The sequence below is a fragment of the Amphiura filiformis genome, chromosome 18 (assembly GCF_039555335.1).
Source record: "Amphiura filiformis chromosome 18, Afil_fr2py, whole genome shotgun sequence".
NCBI classification, from domain to species: Eukaryota; Metazoa; Echinodermata; class Ophiuroidea; order Amphilepidida; family Amphiuridae; genus Amphiura; species Amphiura filiformis.
In genome coordinates, this window is record NC_092645.1 from 37126169 (window position 1) to 37150754 (window position 24586).

The window sequence follows — 24586 nt, forward strand, 5'->3', positions numbered from 1 at the left end:
CGGTAAAGTGTCAGTAACATGATTAAAATTGGACGAAAATTTGACAATGGGGACGAAAATCCCCCATATATACACCTCACTAAAAGGTTATGCTACTAAGGGACCGTTCACAAACACTTGTAAGGGAGGTTTTTGACATGAGAATTATGGGGCAACCCCATAGAAAAGCATATAAACTTATTTTTTCCAGGAAAATTTGTGGTCATTTTTTTCAGCCCTCCCCCCCCTTTAGGAGGGTCAAACATTTTCAGCCCCCCTTTTTTTTTTTTTTTGCATCAGGCCCCCTAACAAGTGTTTGTGAACGGTCCCTAAGTAGCTTAAAAACTACCAACATCATCATGCTTTATTTGAAGGCTGGTATTTATCCCGGTATTTATACCATTATGGAGACCATCTGTAACTTATGGATGAGATACAGTCAGCCAAAAAAATAAGGTACGTGCTTTCATCGATTAGAACACAAAAGTGCAACTTTTGATTTCGTATCTTCAGGTTTTGGACTACCGTTTCTTTAGTTCTCAACCAATTTCAACAAATAAGATCTTAAATCAGAGCTAAAGTGTACAGGAATCGGCTGCTTGTTTTAATTTTGACACATTTGTCTTTATTTAGGATATACAGGGGTGAACACAACTGCTACCTTAATTCTTTTGATTACTGTATATATAACAGACTGATATGAATATGTAAGTCCACTCATTGGGGATGTAAATATATGAGATCAATATGAAAACATTTAAGGGATATGATTAATACAAACTTAAAAATATTAATGTTGGGTTATAAAATGCCTAAATGATATAAGAGTGTTCTAGAATATCAAATGTCACAAGACGTTTTCAAATAATTTTATTATTATTATTGTTTATCAATTCCTGAATTACAGTAAAGTAAACTTTGTCAACAATATTATAAACATTGGGGTGTGTTTTTTTCCCTCTTCTTCTTTTTTAAATTTTTAATGTATTAAAATTATTTTTATGATATTTTTTATAACCCATCACTTTTTAAAGCGTATCATATGAAGAACTTTAAGCCACAGGACTTTCAAACCAATTGATAAGCTAAGAAAAAAATACAATTATTGTGTAGAGCACCCTCTGCACAAGCGGCAAGTATCATAATTTTTGGAATTTTTGCTATCTGAATTACTATTATTTGTTTTCCTATTGCTGATGTCACGCTTAGTTGAATCATACAGTGATCAAACAAACACAATCCCTAATCATTGCCATGCCATGTCATGCATAAAATACAATCCATGCGTTGATACCAGCCAGTAAGGCACTTCGCTTCTTCCTATCGTGGACAGTTTGACACATATAATTGGCCATAATTAAATTGTCGCTGGAGCGTCATCCGCCGCTCGCGAGTGCACTATAAATAAAGATAGGTCATACAAACCTACACATTTCCGCACTTTGGTCCTGTATACAAACCACCACCAACCACTGCACACCAAACTTAATTCATTTACTGGAATTCCCAGGAAGGAGCTACATCCGAAACCATGGCGTCTGCACCGGGTGTAAGTAGTAATGTTTTATATATTATTTCTAATCTATATATAAATGATTGCATATATATAGATAAATATGATTGCAATTGAATTGTCAGATTCGCAATCTGTGCATGTTATTGTATTTCCAAGGGGCGTGGTAGCAAAACACTATTGTTGGCATATGCAGCAGGTCTGCAATTGATTTTTTTTCTGTTTCTGTGAGTCTATTCTGTAGGCTACCACTTTTACCCCTTGATTCCGTATTGTATTTTAGTTATAACCAACATGAAATATAATGCACTCGAAGTCGGTGGAAATATTGTGGTGATACCATGCAGGTAGGCCTACCAATATTGAAAATTCTGTAATTTTAGTTCCAATTTGTAAAAATGTGATTTTGGTCTTTAAAGCTATTTTTAAAGGTGGTTTTTGCTCTTTTTCTAATTTTTATTATATGACGTAGCTATAAGCATATCGTGTTTCTTGCCTGTAAATTTATAGGTGAGCTATATTAGGGCTGGCAAATACAGGCTACATCTTTAGTGTGCAGGCTAAATTGTTAATTATAAAAATGTAAAGAAACTGCAGTGTGTTTTATTAATTTCAACGCAATAGGCCAAACATGTAATTAATTTATTGTAAAGTTGTATGCGTATGTGCTGGCTGTAGTGTAACAAAATGTTACCAATATCAAAGATACGAAAATTACGCATAGCCTAAGGGGCTGTGCAATAATTATGAGCCCTGGGGAGAGTAAAATTAGGGGAGGGGGCAAGCAATTTTGGCAAGCCGAGAGTGGGGCGAGTGATTTTCGCCACACATTCGTGGGGCTTCTTTTAAATAAAACGCTCTAAGAAGGCTTAGGAAAACCGTACGGAAACGCTTAAATACGCAAATATTCCTGCTCGCTGCGCTCGCAATATGTAGGCCTATGATATAGGCCATTTTAAGGTTTGCAAATTGTGATCCAAAAAATTTGGCATGTGCAAGGGGTGGGGCAGAGGTTTTTGGCGGGCCGAGGGGGGGGTAAGCGATTTTGGCGAGCCGTTTGGAAATGTTACTCATAATTATTGCACAGCCCCTAAATGCTGTTATTATAATAAATTCAGAAGTACACACATCCTGCAAGTTAATTTTATTATGACACATTATGAACGGTAATTATGAAACATAATAAAATTACAAACATGCTTAATTTGTTTATAATATTTATTCAGAAGTGCACACTCGCTGCAAACTGTGTTAATTTTAGATATTGCTTGACTGAAATGCCAAGGTAAACCAATGTACAATTTGGTACACTGTACTGCACTCAGTCATTCAGGCCTATATAATGACCTTTTGGTTATGAGTATTGAAATTCGGCATGCTTGACTGACCTGACCTGGTCATCATTCAGTCACGCGAGTGACGTAAGGTATGACGTCAATGCCAAGCCCAGGAAAATAATGGCGTCACCATGGTCACTACCACATTATGTATAAACTTTACAAACTTTTACCAACACTTTATTTTCACGGCAAAAATTATGAACTTGATCGAGTGGTAAGGACCTCTGATGTCAATAACAAAATTCCAACATGATCCCACACACTCATAATTATTTATTCAAAACTACTTGGAACAATTCAAGTTCGATTTGTATGCATATACACACTATCCCTGAGTAAAAAAAAAGGGGGGGGGGGGGCAGCGCAAAGTTAAGGGATCGGGTAACAACGTTTGCAGAGTATTTTGGTGGCAATGGTGGGACATGAGAGCCATCCATTAGGCCCTATATTGAATTGCATTCTGAACACGACGAATGTCCTTCTGATATAAAAAAAAAAAATATGACTTTTTGAAATTGGCGATATTATACACATTTTATGGCATATTATTAAAAATCGATTTTTTTTTTTCATATTACAGTAGGCCTACTCGAAGTAAAATTTAAAAGTCTAATGATATGCACTTAACGTGTATGGACGTAGCTGGGAGGAAAAGCCAACGATCATTTTACAATTTTTACATTTCGTATTGAGGCCTGTACATTTTTCGAAAAGTCAAAATTCTCAAATAATTGTCGGCAATATATCGCGAATTTCAAAAAATCAAAATTATTTGATATCAAAAGGACATTCTTCGTATCCAGAATGCAATACGGTATGTCTGATGTGCTCTCAGGCGAGGTCTCATCATAAAAATACTGTGCAAAGGTTAAGGTGGGTTACCGACCCCTTAATGAAAACTTAATTTCAACTTTAAGTAATAATCGACTCAATTTGTTGAGCTGTTCCCTCACTACTCAATATTAACTCATTTTTAGAGACTTTTAGAGTAGCCAACATAAATAGGCCTACTATATATTCTGTAATCTTTTCTGCCAAGATTAAGTTTTGTAAAAATATTATCATGTATGTAAAAAATAAAATATGTAGGCCCTAAATGAATGGGAACAAATTTGATTAATTAATATAGCAAGAAAAAAAACCTATAGACCTATGCATATAAAAATATTTGACAACGCGTATATTGATAAAATTGTTGAAGAATGTTAATTGCAATTTTCATAATGATTATTGTGACTCATCATGTAAAATAATCAGAAGGTGCTAATCAAATATAAATGAATGGAAACCATAATAATTTAGTCGTGCATCATTTGATACTAATGGCCAATTAATTTGACGAATGATGTTAGCCCTGTTATAGGGTCTTTAGACCGTGGCGATCCAAAACAATGCCATATCATAAACATGCTATTAAATAAAGGCCCTTATAGAAAGGCTACTAAATACATGTATCATACATTCCGCTCTGGGGCGTGTACCAGCCGTTAAAATAAGTCCTTAAAATGTCACTGAATGTATTTTTTGTTTGTTATATAGGCCCCCGGGAATAGGCCCAGCAAAAAAGCTCAATAGAAAATTAAGTGCCTCGATCATTGACTCATAAGCATGTTTGTAACCATGGTAACGGCCTACATGTATCACGAGATGTGAGGATTCAGGTAAATAAAATCGGGTGGGGGATGAGGGAACTCAACAAATGACCTCACTGAATTAAGGTTAAATACAATTGATTTTCAAGGCTTGGTTCCAGAGGGGCGTAAGTTAATAATGGAAACAGCCATGCAGAAAAGAATGCAAATTTGGAGTGAAATTCAAATGGTAAAGTAAGCGACAGACATTTGAGAAATAATGTCAGTTAGAAATCTAAATTAACGTTCCACAATCCAGATATCGATAATGTAACATAACAGTGTTTTGTGGTACATGATTCTCGAAAATTGTTCCCAAAAACGGGATAATAAAATTTAATCGGTACTGTATTTGGTTCTTCCCCATGGCAACATTATTTCTTTGGTCGATTTGTAGTGCAATACAAAAAAGGAGACAACAATCACTCGGTGTGGTTTTATACGGAGCGAACATTTGAAAAAAACTGCATGGAACGCGTTTTTGATCTTGTGAACATGGTGCGTAAAAACGATTTAAACGAAGGATTTTCAAACGGATTCTAAAAAGTTGTATAAACACACAAAAATAATGTAAAGATACATCCATGCACCAAAATCTGACTCACTGCGATATTTGATTGCTTAGAAAACGCGGTTTTAGAGAACAACTTTATACGTCTTTTATACGTTTTTTATACGTTTCTTCATGTAACCTTAAATACACCTAAATAGCTCATTTTGTCAAGCGATTTTCAACCAGAAAGTCAAGAGCCCTTGATCATGATTATGACTGTTCGCAGCTCCAAAAGACCCACCCCTTACTTGTTCGCAGCTCCCATACCGGTAGGCCTCATATTTTGGTTTTGATATATTATTGACCTATTGGCTTTACCTCAAGAACCGCAATACCGGGAAATATATTTGCAATTACTAGCTTCATTGACTCATTTCATGTTTAAGTTCAACCCATATTTACGGTGTACCATGAGGGCCAATATTTTACATGTTGCATTTTTGCACAGGGGTGACTTTTATCTACTTAAAGGTGACAGTGACCCCAGAAAAGTGTGAAAAAATTTATATAAATTATTTAAAAGTGAAAGATACGCCATTAAAACTGTCATTAGGTAGGCCTATTAAAAGGAAAAAGCAATATTGACAAAGTTGAAGCCCCATTCAAATACATGTAGTTCATTTCTATACTTAAGTAGACAAATTATATATTTATATAAAATTTCTTTAATTACACAGCTTCCAGCTTTACCACTACCGTGCATCTAAACATCTCAAAAAAAGTACCTACCCCCCCCCCCCCTTAAATAATGACCATTTAATATTCCAAAACGGGCCATGTATTACAAATCCGTAAAATGCGTTGGAAGCAGAATTTATTTCTGCACATTTTGACACCTCATTTGTAGCAATTGACTACACATTGACGTCACAGCCAGTGGCGTAACTACGGGGGGGGGGCAGAGGGGGCCAACGTGCCCCGGGCGCTACCCTTAAGCCTCCAGCATACTTTCCTGCCGCTTGCCGCTGCGGCAAGCGGCAGGGCGTTTATTGTGTCCGTTTGTCTGCAATGCGCGTGCGCCACGCCGCTCAGCGGCAAGCGGCAGGGTAGTATGAAACCAGCATTAGGGGGCGCCAAATTAACCAATTCGGTATCGATTCTGCGCCCCTCCAAGCGATGACAGTCAAAATAATGAAAAAAAGAACCGATATTCAACTTTTAGTTACCAATTAATTTAATTAGTGGCAGGCCTTATTTGTCCAAAATTTCGCGCGCTCCGCGGGCAATTGTTTCAAAATTGCCTACTTCTAAGATATTCTCGGGGGGGAGGGTGTAGGGGCGCAAGTTACGCCACTGGTCACAGCGTACATTTAAATCATTGTAACCCAAGATTTGAAAGTTGCAGTAAATTGTATTAATTTTGTATTCAGTATAATGGAAGGAAATCTGTGTAATGATATCTGACTGTTTTTGTATTGTATGTAAGGTCAACTTTCAAATCTGTTTTCTGGGCTATCGTATCAAATGAGGTGTCAAAACGATTTCAGCGTTTTTACCAAAAGTGAATCTTTTCGTTATTTGTTCCGAAAAAGGTTAAAAAAAAGAAGAAGAAGAAGAAAAAAAAGACCGATTTCAACGTTTTTGTGGGCGATGCATTTCCTGGCCACGGTTTTGATTATGACGAGCATGCAAGCGTAGCAATTTCATATCCCCTCAAACGCTATTAAACATGACCCATGATACGTAATATGAGCGCAGAGCAAGATTTTTAAAGGAAGTTCCGTAAATAAATTACGGAACTTCCTTTTAAAATCTTACTCCGCGCTCATTTTACGTATGGGTATCATTTGTTACTGTCAATTTTGTAAATTTGGAACAAAAAATAGAATCTTGCTCCATTAGGTTTCAAATTTTTCTACCCGATTACTCTTTAAAAAAATACTAAACCCCAATGACCCCCTTTTCATTTTGTTTGTACCCAATTACCCTTTTTTTTAAACAACGTTTTGTCGTTACCGACAGGTCCCTACTTCGCGACGCCTGAGGCACATACCCGTCACTTCACTTTGGAATGCTTCTTAAATTTCTTTCAAAATAGTATCTTGCTCCATTAGGTTTCAAATTTTTCTACCCGATTACTCTTTTTTAAAATACTAAACCCCAATGACCCCCTTGTCATTTTGTTTGTACCCAATTACCCTTTTTTTTAAACAACGTTTTGTCGTTACCGACAGGTCCCTATACTTCGCGACGTCTGAGGCACATACCCGTCATTTCACTTTGGAATGCTTCTTAAATTTCTTTCAAATTTATATTTAAATATCCATTTCATTTATAATTTTCGATTGCAACTCCACTTTTAATGTAGGAGGAAGAATGCATTCACTCACAGCTTCAAGATCTGTTTACGGAACATAATTATTATTGTACTATCATAATTAGCCATATTGCCAGGGAAGCAATATTGACAATAGTAACTTAATAAAAGGAAACAATCAGTTCGAAAAACAGTATCCTGTTATCAACTTCCTGATTTGTTGACGAACCTGACTCGATCGCTCAATGCGCCCATATAATATCTAAACGGAAGTAATGTTTATTTTATTTATTTTATTATTAGAACATACGCTTTTATATCAGCGGCACACGTCTACCCGACGGTGCGTTCACAAAATTACAAAGTAAAACAAGAAAACACAATAAATCAACAAACATAAAACATGGCAAAATGTTAATGAGTACAATATTATCGATCCACTAGGCACAATCCCATTTACATGATCACGAGCAGGAAGCGGTGCAATGGCAAAAGCGGAACCTACATCGTAGGTGGAGGCGCGCATTTAACAAACATACCAGAGCACAAGCATTCAAATATGACTGAGGAATAAAGTGTGATTGTGACTTGTGGAACAACAAATTTACTCCAATACAAAACATAATATACACAGCAATTACGCAAAATGTACAATGTACATATAAAAAATTAAATTACTTGCATGGCTATCTTAAAAACTTAATTTGTGAGTTCATTACGAACTCGCCACGCCTTTTTTAGGAATGATTTACATACAAAGTCAAAAATATTCAAAGCACAATCAATATCAATACCACCTATGTCAAGAAAAAAGGTGTTAGATAAGCCTAATAAGAAGCATGTCTTAACATTTAAATCACTAGATATAAACAAGTACCATAAAGCATCTAAACGATTAATTTTCAAATCATTTTCAAGACTTTGATATTCGGCGGCTCTAATACTTTGAAGTGATTTACAAACAAACAAGAAGTGCTTTAGATCCTCAGTCCCATTCTTACAGAGTGGACAAATACTGTTACCATCTTTGTTCCATAAATAAGTGCGACCATTTAGAGGCAAAGTATTCGACCGTGCCTTGAATTTAAGAGATGCCGCGTAAAAATCTACATTAGAAAGGAGATATTCTTCAAGGTGTGGTGTGTCTTTTAACAACGCATAGCTTAACAGGGACGATTTAGATCTGACACCGTTTCTCCATTTATAATTATTTACATCCATTACAATATTGTTAAATCGATTAATCCGTGCATTACCAATTACTGATACATCATTAAACACATAATCCATACCGTATTCAGTAAACACGTTATACATATGAGAAAACCACCTGAGATGTTTGTTTTTATTTTTAATTGAATTACATTTATAAATCATATTCGTGATGTTGAACAAAAGTTTAGGCCATCGGTGCAGTGGCATAGCGCGAAGCCTTTCAAAATAATTGACACGTAATTTGTCTTGAAGTGTGGCAATCGGGTGCCAACCAAGATCACCTAACAGACATTCAATTGGTGTGTTTCTCGGTGCTCTCAAAATAGAACGGGCCATGCGGTTTTGTAAACTTTCCAGTCTTTTGCGATCTTTTATACTTAAAGGCATCCATACAGAAGAAGCATAATTAATAGTTGATAAACCCAAATTTTTCCATAAAATGTCGCCGTAATAGACACGATTAAAATCATCTTGACCATCAATGATAGATTTAATATATCCAATAAGTTTGTTCCCTTTTTGATTACTTCCTCAATATGATGGTGATCAGTTAGGTTTCTGTTAAACGTAACCCTAAATATTTATAAGTTTCGACTTCGTTAATATAATTATTTCCTAAATGCCAGAGGCGATACTTGTTTATACGTTTACCTACTATTAAAACATTAGATTTAGTATGATTAAAACTTAATCTCCAATTATCAGCAAAGTCAGCTGCTAAGTCCAACATCTTTTGTAATTCATATTCGTTATTTGCAATCAATACAATATCATCTGCCCAAAATAAATTACCAATGCGGACATTACATACGTTTACACCTAGATTTATGTTCATTGAGCATTTTAGTAAATTCATGAATATAAATACAGAATAAAATTGGAGAGAGGACACAACCTTGTTTTACACCTTCATCCACTTCAAAGAAATCAGTAGTAAAATTTCCAAATTTAACCATAGCTTGGACATTTGTATATAAGTTATCAATGAGCTTCCACACCGAACCTCGAATCCCAATATTCCATGCAGAGTACAGTAGGCCCTCTCTCCAAACAGTATCAAATGCCTTACTGAAGTCCAGGAAGGCCATATAACTTTCTTTACCCTCAGCTAATCTGCTAGCGGCTATACTTTTAAGGGTAAAGATGTTATCTTCGCATCTGTGGTCTTTTCTGAAGCCTCCCTGAACTTCCGTAAGGATGTTACCATTTTCAAGAAACTCTGATATATCATTGGCAATGATTCTATTAAAAATTTTAGAAATGCACGGAGTGAGAGTAATACCTCTATAGTTATTTAAGTCTTTATGGTCACCTTTCTTATAAATAGGTACAATGACGCCAATATTCCATTCTTTTGGAGTAACATTTGTTATAAGAATCTTACTAAATAATTTAAACAAGGAATTCGTTAAACAATCACCACCATTTTTTATCAGTTCATTATTAATTCCATCATATCCTGGGCTTAATGTACAAAACGAAGCTGTTCAATTCAAGTTCTACATGACTTGATTCCAATATATTTGTTTCAACACGTTGCCATAACCCCGGTTGAAAGGCAATAACAGATTGCACAGGACAGGAGTCTCACAAGAAAGACAAGACTTTCTTTCTTTTCTTTTCTTTTCTTTTCTTCTTTTCTTTTCTTTTCTTTTCTTTTCTTTTCTTTTCTTTTCTTTTCTTTTCTTTTCTTTTCTTTTCTTTTCTTTTCTTTTTCTTTTCTTTTCTTTTTTTTTTTTTTCTTTTCTTTTTTTCTTTTTTCTTTTCTTTTCTTTTCTTTTCTTTTCTTTTTTTTCTAATTTCTTTTCTTTTTTTCTTTCTCTTTTTTTCTTTCATTCTTCCTTTCTTTCTTTTTTTCTTTTCTTCTTTCTTTCTTTCTTTCTGTCTTTCGTCTTTTTATTTTTTTTCTTTTCTTTTCTTCTTTTTCTTTCTTTCTTTCTTTCTTTCTTTCTTTTTTCTTTCTTTCTTTCTTTCTTTCTTTCTTTCTTTCTTTCTTTCTTTCTTTCTTTCTTCCTTTCTTTTTCTTTCTTTCTTTCTTTCCTTCATTCTTTCTTTTAATCTTTCTTTCCTTTTCTTTTCGTTTCTTTTAATTTCTTTTCTTTTCTTTCTTTATTTATTATTTTATTTATTTATTTATTTATTTATTTATTTATTTATTTATTTATTTATTTATTTATTTATTTATTTATTTATTTATTTATGTATTTATTTAATAATTCATCATAAATATTAATTTAGTAATTTATTAATTTGTTGATTAATTAATTGGTTAGTTAATTATCAACATCAATAAAGTTACTGCTACGTCCGTTATATCACATTTCTCCCGTGTGTTAATTAATTTATTAGACCAAATTGAAGTGACCATTACTTCGGATGGCTTAAATTTGAAACTGATAAAATATTGAACATCTTGTTATACGTCTAATACGTTATTTTCATTCATTTGAATTTTTCCATACAGCCAACCGTAACACCATACGCTGGTTTTGACAAAGATGCCGACACGGTAGCTTTACGTAAAGCTATGAAAGGCTTGGGTGAGTTCCAGTTATGCACCTGTCAACTGCAACCCCGGCCCTTGGGTACCCGGTGTGGCCCGGGACTTGACATCAAAATCCCCGGCCCACGACCCGGACATCCCCGGGTACCCAGGGGCTGGTGTTGCATTTGATATGTGCATTATAGTGATATGATAACATAATACACTTATAATTCCAGTCATAATTGTTAGAACACATGGGTACTTCAAATATGGCCCTCATTCCCCCGATCAATGTTGATAGTTGTTTTTTTGGTCATGCACCCCTAGAAATATCAAACATTGATTGGTGAGGGAATGGGAGGGCTGTAGTATACACCGAAGAAAGCGAAATTTTATTATGTCAAGTATAACAGAAATATGGTGTTTCAAACAGTCCTACTTTGACACAAGTGTTCTACTTATGACCGGGATTGTAGATGTATGTTGTTAACCTGATTTGTTCATGAAAAATTACAGTGGACAATTTAGGCTTAACAAATATATATTAATTATAACGTATTCCTTTGGTTTCAAGCTGCGCAAGTTTGTGCGCAAGTATTAGAACTACAGTACAGTACTGATCAAGGTCTTCGAAACGTGATCTCCCCCCTTCGGCTGCCGGCTGGGCAACAAATTCTTGCCCCCCCCCCACACACACACACACACAATTTCACCTTCACCAGGGCTCATAATTATTGCATAGCCTCTACATATAATTTAAAAGGAGCCGTGAAAAAGTTATGGTCATTATAATTATATTGTAAAGCTTCGACTTTTAATCTTCGTTTCAGGAACGGACGAGAAGGCGATTATCGACGTTCTTGCAGCTCGTTCCAGCGCTCAGAGACAAGAACTCATCCTTCAGTTTAAAACGGCATATGGACGGGTAAGATTGGCCTATTCCAGTTGAAATTCACACACCCTTATTGGAAGACTTGACTATTATCTTCCACATGTGTGAATTTCAAATGGGGTTACCTGAATGGTTGACTCAATGGGGATACCTTAGGTGGCACATGGTTTATCCAATGTGGCCCATGGTTTACTCCAAATATTGGTGAACCAGGGAGCCACATTTGGCCAAAGTGGCCCCGTTACCCAAATAGGCGAGTTTTGAAATCTAATCAATCAACCAATCAATCAATCAGTATGTGAGATTTAATAATTACTTTTAATTAGTTCATTTGAGGAAGTATAATTATAGAAACGGGACCAATATCGAAATAAATCTTATTCACAATTTAACTTTATTGCAGGAATTTCGGTCAAACTTTTTTAAACATGAATTTTTTAAACATATTATGCTATGCTGTATTATGGTAAAGAAAGGACGGGGCCTTCAGGCCATAATATTTTCTAATAGGCCTACAGTTTGTTTCTGCAGGGTAATACTTTTATCTTATTAAATGAGTCATGGCCGCCACTGGTCACATTATATTTCCATATGCATTGCGGTTATTGAGTAATGACAAAAAGATCAAAACGAAAGTTTTTGCGATTTCCCCACCCAGGGAAAATAATGCACATGGGAGGCAGATAAAACCCATTACAATGAACCTTGGGATCTCACATATTGAACCCATACGCACAGCGAACATGTGCTTACTTTTTCTCAAAATCTGAGCACAAACACCGCTAGCTCAGGAACAGCTCCAACACACCTTCATGTCAAATTTCCATTTTTTTTTCAGGACCTGATTTCCGATTTGAAGAGTGAATTGAGTGGTCATTTTGAGGATGCGATTCTTGCCTTAATGTCACCACCAGAACTTTATGATGCAAAATGTCTTAAGAAAGCAATGAAGGTAGGTATTTGCCTGGTAATACATTATTTCTCAGAAAAAGCTGGCCCAACGAATGTGCAATGAGGGTGATAAAGTCCCATCTTTTAGCTCTCTTATGCAAAAACAATGTTAATTTGATAAAACAACTTTTGAAGATATAATCTCGGATGTAAAATTAGTTGCAGGGTTGCATTTTTCTATAGACTTCCAAGTCTCACTGTACTGGTTAAATTGAGAGCTTTCGGAGTCTCTCAATTTCATCTAATTTTTCTCAAAAATCAAACTCATTTTGGGACATATAAAACAATTACATGTGCACCTTATCAGTTGAAAGAACGTATTTTTCTATAATTCGTCAAAACAATCAGATTTGTACACGTTTATTGTTATCTCATTAAAGCAGACTTATTGAGAATAATTTAATATTTTGCAATTTTCATTCCATAGGGACTAGGTACAGATGAATCTGCGATCATCGAGGTTCTTTGCACGCGGAATAACAAGGTAAAGTGACGTGACTGGTATACCCGCGCCCATTTCCAATTTTTGTGAATTCATTTCATCATTTTGTGCGCTGAAACTAAGCCAGTTTGTTTAAGGTGGTATGTGAGGCATTATGGAAGTGCTCTAAGCATGTTTTAAACAGATTAATTGAGTAGAGCAAAACACACTTACCATTATTCCTTTTTTGGGGGTAAATCGGACATACCGTTTTCAAAATATATCAATTTATATTGTCTTTGTATCTTATTGTTTTTATCAATAATCAATAAAGTTAATGAGCTAAAATGACTGAAAAAACTCATTAATAATTTTGCAATTGTTGCCAATATTTTGCTAAAAATCCATGCATTAATGTTCAGGGTACTTTTATTTTTCAGAATTTTGCAGTGAAACATGGTCAAAGTGTTTCTAATTAAATGTATTATATAGTGAAGTCGCCCTCTAATTTGCATATTTGCATAATTAATTAACATTTATGCAAATTAGCTCATTAAGTATACAAGTATGCAAATTAGAGGGCGGCTTCAGTATATAATACATTAGAACACAATATTTATTAGAAACATGTTGACCAAGTTTCAAGGCAAAAATATGCAAAATAAAAGTACCCTTAACATCTATGCATGGATTTTTTAGCAAATACTGGCAAAATTACATAATGAGCCTTTATAGTCATTTTAGCTCACTAACTACAATGATTATTGATAAAAACAGTAAGATACAAAGAAATATAAACTGATGTATTTTGAAAACCGTATGTCTGATTTGCTTCAAACAAAAAACATATTGATCAGTGTACTTTGCCCTACTCAATTAATCTATTGAAAACATGCTCAGAGCATTTCCTGATTTCCAGAAGTATCCTCATATACCACCTGTTAAAATACTCAGAATGCTAAGAATATCAGGATACAAAAATTTTAGATAATTACATTATCAGAAAGAAAGAAAGAAATAAAGAAAGGAAAAAAGAAAGATAACAGGGGAGTACATTGGATTCATCAATATTCAGCGCAAGTGCATTATTGTGTCTAATTGTTCGGGCAAAAAGTGACATTTACCAACCTATTTCATATACAACAAGGAATTTCTGCAATCAGAAACAAAATAATACGAAAAATGTCGAAATTTTTTAACAATATACACCCACGTTCAAAATGCATTAATCAATCGAGGAAGATGCGAACGCACGGTGCGCAAACTGTGTTAATTCATTGAATTAAAATCATCAGAATTTGTTTTCATATTGCATTTACGATATAATATGTAAAGGACTATAGAATAATTATAATGGCGTCGTTTTGTTGTTATTTTGCAGCAAATTCATATGATTAGGGACCGTTACAAGAAAGGTAAGTCGACTTTTCCGCTTACATTTTAATTATTAGAACCACCATCCCATATTAATTATATTGCGTCAACAACATAATCATTTGTCATGATATTTTACTGTTGGCATCTTGGAAAGTTAGCGAAAAAAATGTGGTTAATTAAAAATTTTTGATATTAAAGCCAAATTTGCTGAGGAGAACGCCCTCAATTTTTTTTTTTTTTTAATTCTGGTTTTTACACGATTGTAATGTACTTTAGTCAATAAAGATACTCTGAAAAAAATCAAGACTTTAGGTGCTGTAGTTTGGTCAAAATCCGAGATTTTGAATAAAACGATGGAACCGATGTTTTATTGTAGGCCTACGTTGGAAATATTAGTCGAACACGTATGCACTGTACGTACACGGCGTGCGGGATACACATACACACGCACACCGAGGATCGTACCGTATTACAACCGCGGGAGTAACATGCGGGGCGCTAGTAGTAAATTCCAATTTTCTATGCTTTACCTCACTTGTTCGGCTCAAAATTAAAAGGGGACATATCTGACAGTAAAAGCTAACATTGTATTGAAAATAAATACTAATCTATTTTTACAGAAATGTTATAATATGGCTTTAATGTCGCTATAAAATTGTATTTGTACTATTAATGTTGCTTTATAAAGCAAAACCTTATTCTACAAGCCCGACCCACACCGAATTTTTTTGTCTATGCAATTAAAAACAGTCGTTTTTTAACCGAAGAGTTGTTGATTTTGAAGAACGGTTTTGAAAAAAGTAGTCAAAATCTGTTTAGACATTAAACTTTCCCTGATTATTTATTGTCATTAAGCCTCTTCAGAAAGAAAATGCATTAAAAAAACATTTAACTCTTAATTTTAAACTTGAATTTTACTTTGCGTTCGTTTGAATCTGCAGAATTTAAGCATGACTTGGAGAAAGATTTGAAGGATGAAACGAGCGGCAACTTTAAACGCATCCTTATCGGTATTTCCCAGGTACGTTGATTGACCCCCCTATGAAAGACATGGCACAACCCTCACACGCAGGAGTTGAACGAACTCTCTGTTAAATCCACGCTCCCTGTGTGGAGATTACGACCATGTCTTTAATAGGGGTGTATGTATTTCACCTGGGGGGGGGCGTGAATATCTTTATAATATTTTGGGGATTGAGGTTAGGGTAACATTAATGAAGACATGTTAAAGCGGAGGATTTGGCGGAGATGACTGCATGGACCACCCCGGATGTACACTGGACAGGTTATTGATTCCTCGAGTTGTTCTCATCTTTTATTGTGGTATTGTCTCATTGAGATATGTCCAAGGTGCAAGGGTGACATTTTGAAAAACTTTAGACTGACTAATGGCCACAATCAAGGTAATTTTCTTCACAGAAAGGTTTGGTCTGGGTATTGGCTCATTCGTGGGAAACGCTTTTCAAGCCAATTCTCATCATAACCTCATCCAAGCGGTAAAATTAATTAAGAACCCCCCGCCCCCGGTTTCCCAAAATATCGAGGATGATTATTGTGGCAAAAGCAGCTTAACATACAGCAAAAATCAATTGAAATTAATTAAAAAGTACGAAGCTTGCTGGTCAAAGGCCATACGTATTGTTATTATGCATTTTTTTTTATTGGCTTTTTACGGGCTTGCTACCCTCTTTTCGTTGCTATGTTTCGTAAAAGAAAGTGCACAGAAAAGAGACCTTAGTGGGTTTGTAAAAAGCAACGAAAAAATACCTTAAAATAGGCCCGTAAACAATGACGTAGCGTGGGTCTCCTATTGGGGGGGGAAGCCATTTTTGGCAATTTCCTATGGGATTTTCTAAATTTTGCAATCTGTTTATTGGGGGAGCACCCCCGTGCCCCTATGACGCTACGCCATGCCACTGCCCATGAAAACAAAGAAAGAAACCTTAGTAGTAGTCACGTAAAAAGAAAAGAAAAGATTCCTCAATGGGTCTGTAAAAAGAAAAGAAAAGAGACCTACACTTTGGCCCGCATAATAAAGCAAAGAAAAAATACCTTAATTAAAATGGTATGTTCTTTACCTTTTACGGGCCCATTAAGGTCCATTTTCTTTTACTTTTACGGGCCATTAATCCTAGAACTACGAAGGTGGGGGGGGGGGTAACCCCTGAGATTTTGTATCCGTCATTAAAAAAAAACAAAAAAAAACGCACGCATTATTACACCCAAACGACCTAAGCTAATCGTATATGCATCCTTTGCGCTCATTTTAGCGCTCATTTTTTTTACCCCAGCACCTTACCCGGGGTAGGACCAGCCGTCAAAGATGACCAAAGAAGGGGGGTGAAGCCCACCATAATTGATTTCTACAGTAAAATCATTGATTTTCATTTCGATATTTTTTTCAAGAGCTACTGACTTTTTACTTATTAGTTAGGTTGAAATAGTCATTTCCTTTTACATTGAGGAGAAAGGTTGGTCAAAATCGCATTTTGTAGGATTTTCGGCTATACCCAGAATTTCCCAACTTTGCCTGGGCGCCCTCACATTATGACGTCATAGTGACATTACAGGGTGTCCCCGAAAGAACTGTGTCGTCGGTAAACTTAATTGCTTGGTTATGATTGGTTTAATGCGTTAAAATACCCCCAAAAATATATATCAGTTTCCGACGGTACAGTTCTTTCAGGGACATTCTGTAGTGGAGAATGTTTGTACTTATTTTGGTATCACTGGATAGATGAAACTTGTAACTATACATCGGAACCAAATATAACGGCATATGCCGTTTATTATTGGAAATTATGGGGGGGTGTAGCAATGTTTCATAATTTTTTTTCTTTTTTGGCATAACAAGGCAATGTTATTAAAACGTTTTGACCAAAACCAACACGCGTTTATAACACGTTTGTAACACGCTTGATACTTTTGTTGTGTTTGCCAAGCAATAATATCTTATTTGTTTCGTTTCTGAACTCAGGGAGGTCGTGATGAAGGACCAGCAGATGCGTCGAGAGCAGCCGCTGATGCACAGACATTGTACAAGGTAATACGATGATGATGATAAATTATGGTGATGATGTATGATGATGCATGATGGTGTTAATGATGATGATGATGATGATGACAATCATGATGACGATGGTGCTGATGACGATGATGCTGAGGACGATGCTGCTACTGATGATGATGATGATGATGATGATGATGATTACGAATTTGATTATGATTATTTTGGTTATTGTAATGGTTACTACGACAATACCACAATCATGATATGCCTATATATGCCAATGCTGCTACGGAGGAAGGGGTCTAGTCTACGATTTAGAATCTACACATGTGTCATATCTTTCTCTCTGTAGGCCGGCGAAGGCAAGCTTGGTACAGATGAATCGGAATTCCAGCGTATACTTGTCGCTAAGAGTGCAGCGCATCTCAGAATGGTATTTGATGAGTATGAAAAGGTACAGTAGTCCTAATATATTGTTATTTCATGTACTTAAGGGCTGGGGTATGAACGTTTGGACAGTATTTATTTTGGGACATTAGAGCACATCAGACATATCGAATTGCATTCTGAATACGAAGAATGTCATTCTGATATCAAATAATTTTGAATTTTGAAATTCGCAATTTAATACACATTTTATGGCAAATCATTAAAAATTGATGTTTTTGATATTTAACAGTATGTGAAGTAAACTTTATAAATCTGATGATTTATACTTTAAGTGTATGTAGGTGGGTTGAAAAGCCGACGATCAATTGAAAATTTTGACCTTTCGTATTGAAGATATGGATTTTTTCCCAAAACACCAAAAAAAATTAGGTCTTTTTGGGAAAAAATCCATATCTTCAATATGAAAGGTCAAAATTTTCAATTGACTGTCGGCTTTTCCTCCTGCTACATACACTTTAAGAATATATCATTAGATTTATATAATTTACTTCGAGGACTGTTATATATCAAAATTCGAAAAAATATCAAATTTTTATAATTTGTCATAAAATTTGTATTATATTGTGATTTTCAAAAATGAAAATTATTTGATATCAGAAAGACATGCTTCGTATTCAGAATACAATTCGATAGGTCTGAGGTGCTCTCATGTGCCACAAAAAATACTGTCGAAACGCAATAAACGCTCATTTTAGATCCCTTAATAAACTCTATAATTCCATCAAAACACGGATTTTAAAGGCCCATTCAGTGATTTGCTCATCCGAACGATCGTAAAAATCATCAAAATTCAGATTTCGGTACCTTTGTCATTGTCATAGACCATGTAGACGTGCCCTAACATAGCCTGCTAGTCGTTCAGCCGAAAGCTGCGTATTTCAGACAAAATGATGCATTTTACATGAATTTGTAATTTATATACTGACAGTATATAAATTAGCTACATGTATTTGAAGCTGTATTTTCAGCTTTTAAAAAGCATTTTCAAAATGTTGTAATAATACTATCAAATGTTATTGTAATGCAATAAACCATTCTGTATAAAAACATAACTGATAGTAATGCTTTGTAATGATCTCAAACAAAATAACAACACAAACATTTAAACCAAACATATTGTCAGTATGTAAAAATAACACTCTACAAAAGTCTAAAACATTTATGTCATGTTTAAACAATACTAAAACACTTGTTTTGAAACCTGTGCATTGGTATTTTCATTCTATAGGTATCCAAGAAGTCGATCGAGAAAGCAATCAAAAGCGAGATGTCTAGAGATTTGGAAAATGCATACCTAACAATAGGTATGTTGAATTTTAAAAAGTTGTTGCTTTGATGAACTTACCAGTTCATACATTCTATGGGCGCACCATTTGATTCACTGGTCAGACGAAAAAAAATGCCTCACTGATGATTAAAAAAAAAAAGATTTTGCCCCACCCAAATCTAAAAAAAAAAAAAAACGAAAACAAATGGAATTTCTCATACGATATTACTTAAACATTGAGCTATCTTTTACTTTTTATTTGATACAAATCGCACACTGTGTTCAAAAGTTAGGGGTGATTTTCACTGAAAAATTTCAAACCGATGACGCGAAAAACTGTCAGAATGAGCATTTTCCTATATTAACACATGCAATATTTCTTATGTATTCTATTGTTTTCAAACAGTGTTAACCAATAAAAATTAATTACAGGCCAAAATACATCTATATATATGTAACAGAACAAATTGCTGCATATATATAATTCAAGTGGCATGACAGTAAAATAACTATTTCTAATCATAATATTATGCTAATTAGCTAATTAATATTCATATTTCAATGTTATAACTTTAAAGTATATTTTTTCCTATTTCATATTTTAGCGGAAATGCGTTTTCAAAACAATGTGGAGCCAATGATATGAAAAAATGCTTGTCTATACTCATATAGACTTAATACGAAGTTGATATAATATTCCCTTCATATATTTTTGTCAATCCCTCATATGACACCTTTTTAAACAGTCTTCAGCTTCACTTCTTTGAAATCCCGATATCTTAAAAATTTTCAATGGGAACTGTGTATAATTTATGTAATTATTTAATGTAATAATATGGGCGTACTGCTTAAGATTAGCAACCATTTAAACTTTTGCGATTCGGTAGTTCACATCATCTTGCTAATGGTAGTGAGCTTTGGCGACAATTGTATTGATCATTTCATAGCGAGCATGTAGAAAAATTCAAATATCACAGATATACTTCTGTAGGTCCTGAGTTATGTTGTAAAGAGGGCTGAAACATCAACACCTTTGTAAAACGTACATTGTTCATTAACAAGAATAAATCAAGCAAGTTTTCAAAGCTTATGATTTGTAGAAAAAACGTTTGCAAAACATCAAAGTGTTATTTTTCAATAATATATTGATTTAGGTAATGAAAAAGCGTGATTTTAACGAATCATGCTATCACATGGTTATTTTCAAAACGGGCTTGGTGAAGAACTTGTGGTTCTTGAGTTATGATTAAATATCAAATTGATAAATCTTCATAAATATCCCAAGAACCTTTTGAAAGTGCATGTTTTGCATTCCCTAACTATTCAAAATATTATTAAGAGTGTAATATTTTTATGAATGCCTTAATATACTAGGCAATGAAAACAGATTTTTTTAAATTAAACAACAATGATTACTCCGACATGCCTTTTTTTGTCTATGTAGTTGGTTTCTTCCGCAACCCGGTCGAATTCTACGCAGATTTGCTGCAGAAAGCGATGGTAGGAGTCGGCACAGATGAAGATCGTCTTATTAGGATCATTGTCTCCCGATCAGAGGTATGATAAAGGGAATGGTGAAGGGGAAAGGGAGAATATGACACACATGACACAGGGAAAGAATAGAGAGATAGAGAGAGGTGTGAAGAGAAAGAGAGATAGAGAGTTCAGCTGCCTCTTAGAATCAAAAAGTGAACCCATCGATGTACCAATTTTCTAAACGCTTCAGTGCTCTATAACTACGGCTCAAAATGTTAGAGAAATTTGCACAGTTTTACCAAATATTTGACTGTATTTTCTATATTCAGTAGGCCCCAAATCAATCTACTAATCAGTCGAAAACATCCGTCTTTTACTCGAACATAAAAAAGTACAGGCGTGTTATCTTGTCTCTTACTTCTTGGGGTCATTTATATAGGACTCGCCAACAAATCCTGGGCAAAATATGACATATACAGACCAATAGCGCTAGTATTGTATGCAACATACGAAATTATATAAACGACCCTTTTCAATTAAGTGCATTTCGTAGATTTATAGAAATTTGATGAGGACAGATTGTGTCTACACATTATTACTCACTCCGTTACCATTCGCATCCTGTGACCATGTTGACGGATGTTACTTGATCACATGAAATGTCTGATGTAATCAGATCAAATTCGGCAATAATGAAACAGGCAAACATAGGAGCCAAACTATATTAATTTTAGAAAATGGACTTTGCAAAGGTTCATAACTGTGCGGCCAAGTATATAGGGATGTATGTGTTTCAACTATAGTAGTAAGCTTACCCGATGGGCAATAATACGACAATGGTAATAATTCAATTATTAGAAATGACAGACTTTGGTCTGATTGGATCAGATCATGTCACGTGATCTGATATGACACTTGATTGGTGATCATGCCTCCGTCAAATGTAGACAAGTGAGTAACATCAAAGTTCAAATTAATATGCATAACTTGTAGGTATAGTTGCTCACATTTCAATCGGCTGCGGAGTAGGCGACTACAAAGTTTCTCCAGCACCACTGTTACCACAATCCATATAAACTGCTCAAATAAAGAAAGTCCGCAGTCATGTAACCTGTCCTACACCAAAACCTGATCTTGTAATGACAAATTAATTGATACGGTCGTTTGCTGAATCTTGTTAGCTCAAATTTGATACCAAATTTGCTACCAAACACTCAAAGGTGAGAAAGATTGATACCAGTTTATGGCATTTGGTGCATTTTTAAAAGTTGCAAATCAACACTATGCACGCGGTCGAAATTGCTTAGTGTGGTAATTTTGGTCAAGCTTGCTTGCCCACGATGGGCCCCTGTCGACTATCCCACGTGCGCGCTTTATTCAATTGTTAATTCAAACCGCATGGATTGCTACAGTACTTTACTGATGAATACTAGGGCATGATGCGATCGATATGACTTAGCGGTTGTTTCGGGCTATGTCAATGGTCGCGCTCTGCTCATCACCTCTACAGGTCCGCGTGGTCCATTTTTAATTTGCAACTTTTGTCAATCTCTGTGAATTTAGAGTTTTCGGTAGCAAATTTGGTATCAAATTGCAGCTAACAAGATTCTGCAAACGACCGTATCAATTAAATTGTCATAACATGATCAAGTTTTGGTGTAGGACAGGTTACATGACTGCGGACTTTCTTTATTTGAGCAGTTTAGCTTGTGAGGCAATAGCATCCGGTTGTAAATCGGTGTCGGTATCCTTCCAACAGCTTTTCTATCGGATAGCTTATTCCTATTGTTTAAGATTGAAATGAAATTCTGATTTTGACACGCATTAATGTACTCATTATCCAATGTATAATATTGTGTTGACGTAATCTTTTTTATTGCGTGACAGTGGGATTTGGAGTTGATCAAATCTACCTACATGCACAAGTACAAGAGGACATTGGTGGACGCTGTTAAGAGTGAAGTTAGCGGAGACTTCCGTAAGCTGCTTATCGCTCTCATCAAGTAAATCAAAACCAATCAACAAAACTGGTATCAAGACAGACTTGGGATAAATACACGCTTCATTTGAGTGATTGAATACACACGGGAAATAATGTTAATAATTAACAAAGCATATCATGCATTTGGACTTGGAAGAACCATGTTCTCTTGAGGGTTCTACATACAGGATTTTCATTGACAATTTTGTTATAAAAATAGCACAATTAAGGGAATTTTTCTTGTGTATGATATAGGTTAATAAATGCGTATCACGTGTTACTCTAGAAGTTTTACCAAATAATGCACTTGTACTGAGATGTTAATGTGTCTAATGCACCCCTACTTGGCTGAGACGCATCAACATCTCAGTGCGCGTGCATTATTTGGTACAATTCACTCGCAACAAGTGATATTTATTTATTAACCTATAATTAATGAACTGTGATATTGAAGATGAAAAAAAAATGAACGCTACATTGCGCCATTCCAGTTAAAATTCATACACACTCTATGGAAATAGGACCTTAATCTTCCACACAGGGAGTGTGGGAGAGTTACCTGAATGGATGACTCCATTTTAAATCTACACGCCATGTGTGGGAAATTAAGGTCATGTCTTCCATAGGGGTATGGATACAACTGGAATAGCTCATTGATCAATCCGATTTGCATACGTGATTTAGGACTTTACCAATGAAAGTGTCCCAAATATTGAAAGCACACTCTGACTCTAATCGTGGTGTATCGGTGGGACACAACAACGTTTGATCAAAGTGTCCCCTAATGTCTCTACAATTATCGTTTAATCTTCCACGATTTTGAAGGAAATTATTTATTCACCAGTATGAAACCTAGATTGTAAGGACGTATCATTTAGAGAATAATTTATATATAATAATTGGTGGTAAATGGAAGCTTTGCTTATTGCAGAATTAAATTAAATTGAATTGAATTAAGGGTAATATTTAATCTTTATACAGAACGCGCAGTTGTAACATTTACTACATAATAGCACCATAATATGATCACCCAAACTGCTTTTAATAATGTATCATATTAATTAAATTATCATTATTTACATTATTGGCAAATGGAAGAATTATAGCGTTCTTTTTGCATATTTTCACATATTACACAATTTTTGGTCAAATGTGTATTACGTTATTTATTATTATTATTATTTTTGTTTTTACTATAAAGGCTGATAGCAAATAAATAGTTTGCGATTGTTTATTTATATTTTCTGTCTCGGTGTTATATACTTTCGTTTCATAAAAAATATAATAAAGGTTTTTTTTATCTCATCAATCGTATATCAGTGTGAAATAAACGTCACAAATAGAGTGGAATAACTTAAACATCAATCATTAAATCGTAATATTATATTATAGTATTTGTAATCATTAAATCGTATATTATATTATTATCATACTTTCTGTCTCTTTGTTATATACTTTTGTTTCATATAACAATATAAAAGTTGATTCAACTTTCTTTTATCACATTAGTCGTGTACCAGTTCAGTTCAGTTCAGTTTTATTTCATCAAATTCCATCCATATCCATACAAATAATTATACAAAATAAAAAAGCTTTTACAAACATCGTATAATATGGTGAAATGATGAGGATGCCACTGAACGCAGAGCGTGTTAACAAAAGTTAGTATTATATAATATATGATAAACAAAATTATAGAAGGATAATAAATACATTTGTAAGATACGTGCCTTGTGAATTAGGTATAAACTTATCATCATGATCATCAAAAGAGCTATGCATTCAATT

General features: G+C 34.7%; 1 protein-coding gene across 1 annotated transcript; it reads left to right on the top strand.

Annotated features, from left to right (window-relative positions):
• Window positions 1-1382: 1382 nt before the first annotated feature.
• On the top strand, window positions 1383-24230 carry LOC140138647 (annexin A11-like). Its single transcript, XM_072160389.1, has 12 exons — window positions 1383-1528; window positions 10953-11028; window positions 11804-11898; window positions 12704-12817; window positions 13244-13300; window positions 14619-14652; window positions 15556-15635; window positions 17592-17657; window positions 17977-18078; window positions 19303-19378; window positions 20786-20898; window positions 22705-24230. The coding sequence occupies exons 1-12, from the start codon at window positions 1511-1513 to the stop codon at window positions 22822-22824; spliced, it is 951 nt and encodes a 316-aa protein (XP_072016490.1). The 5' UTR covers window positions 1383-1510; the 3' UTR covers window positions 22825-24230.
• Window positions 24231-24586: the final 356 nt, after the last annotated feature.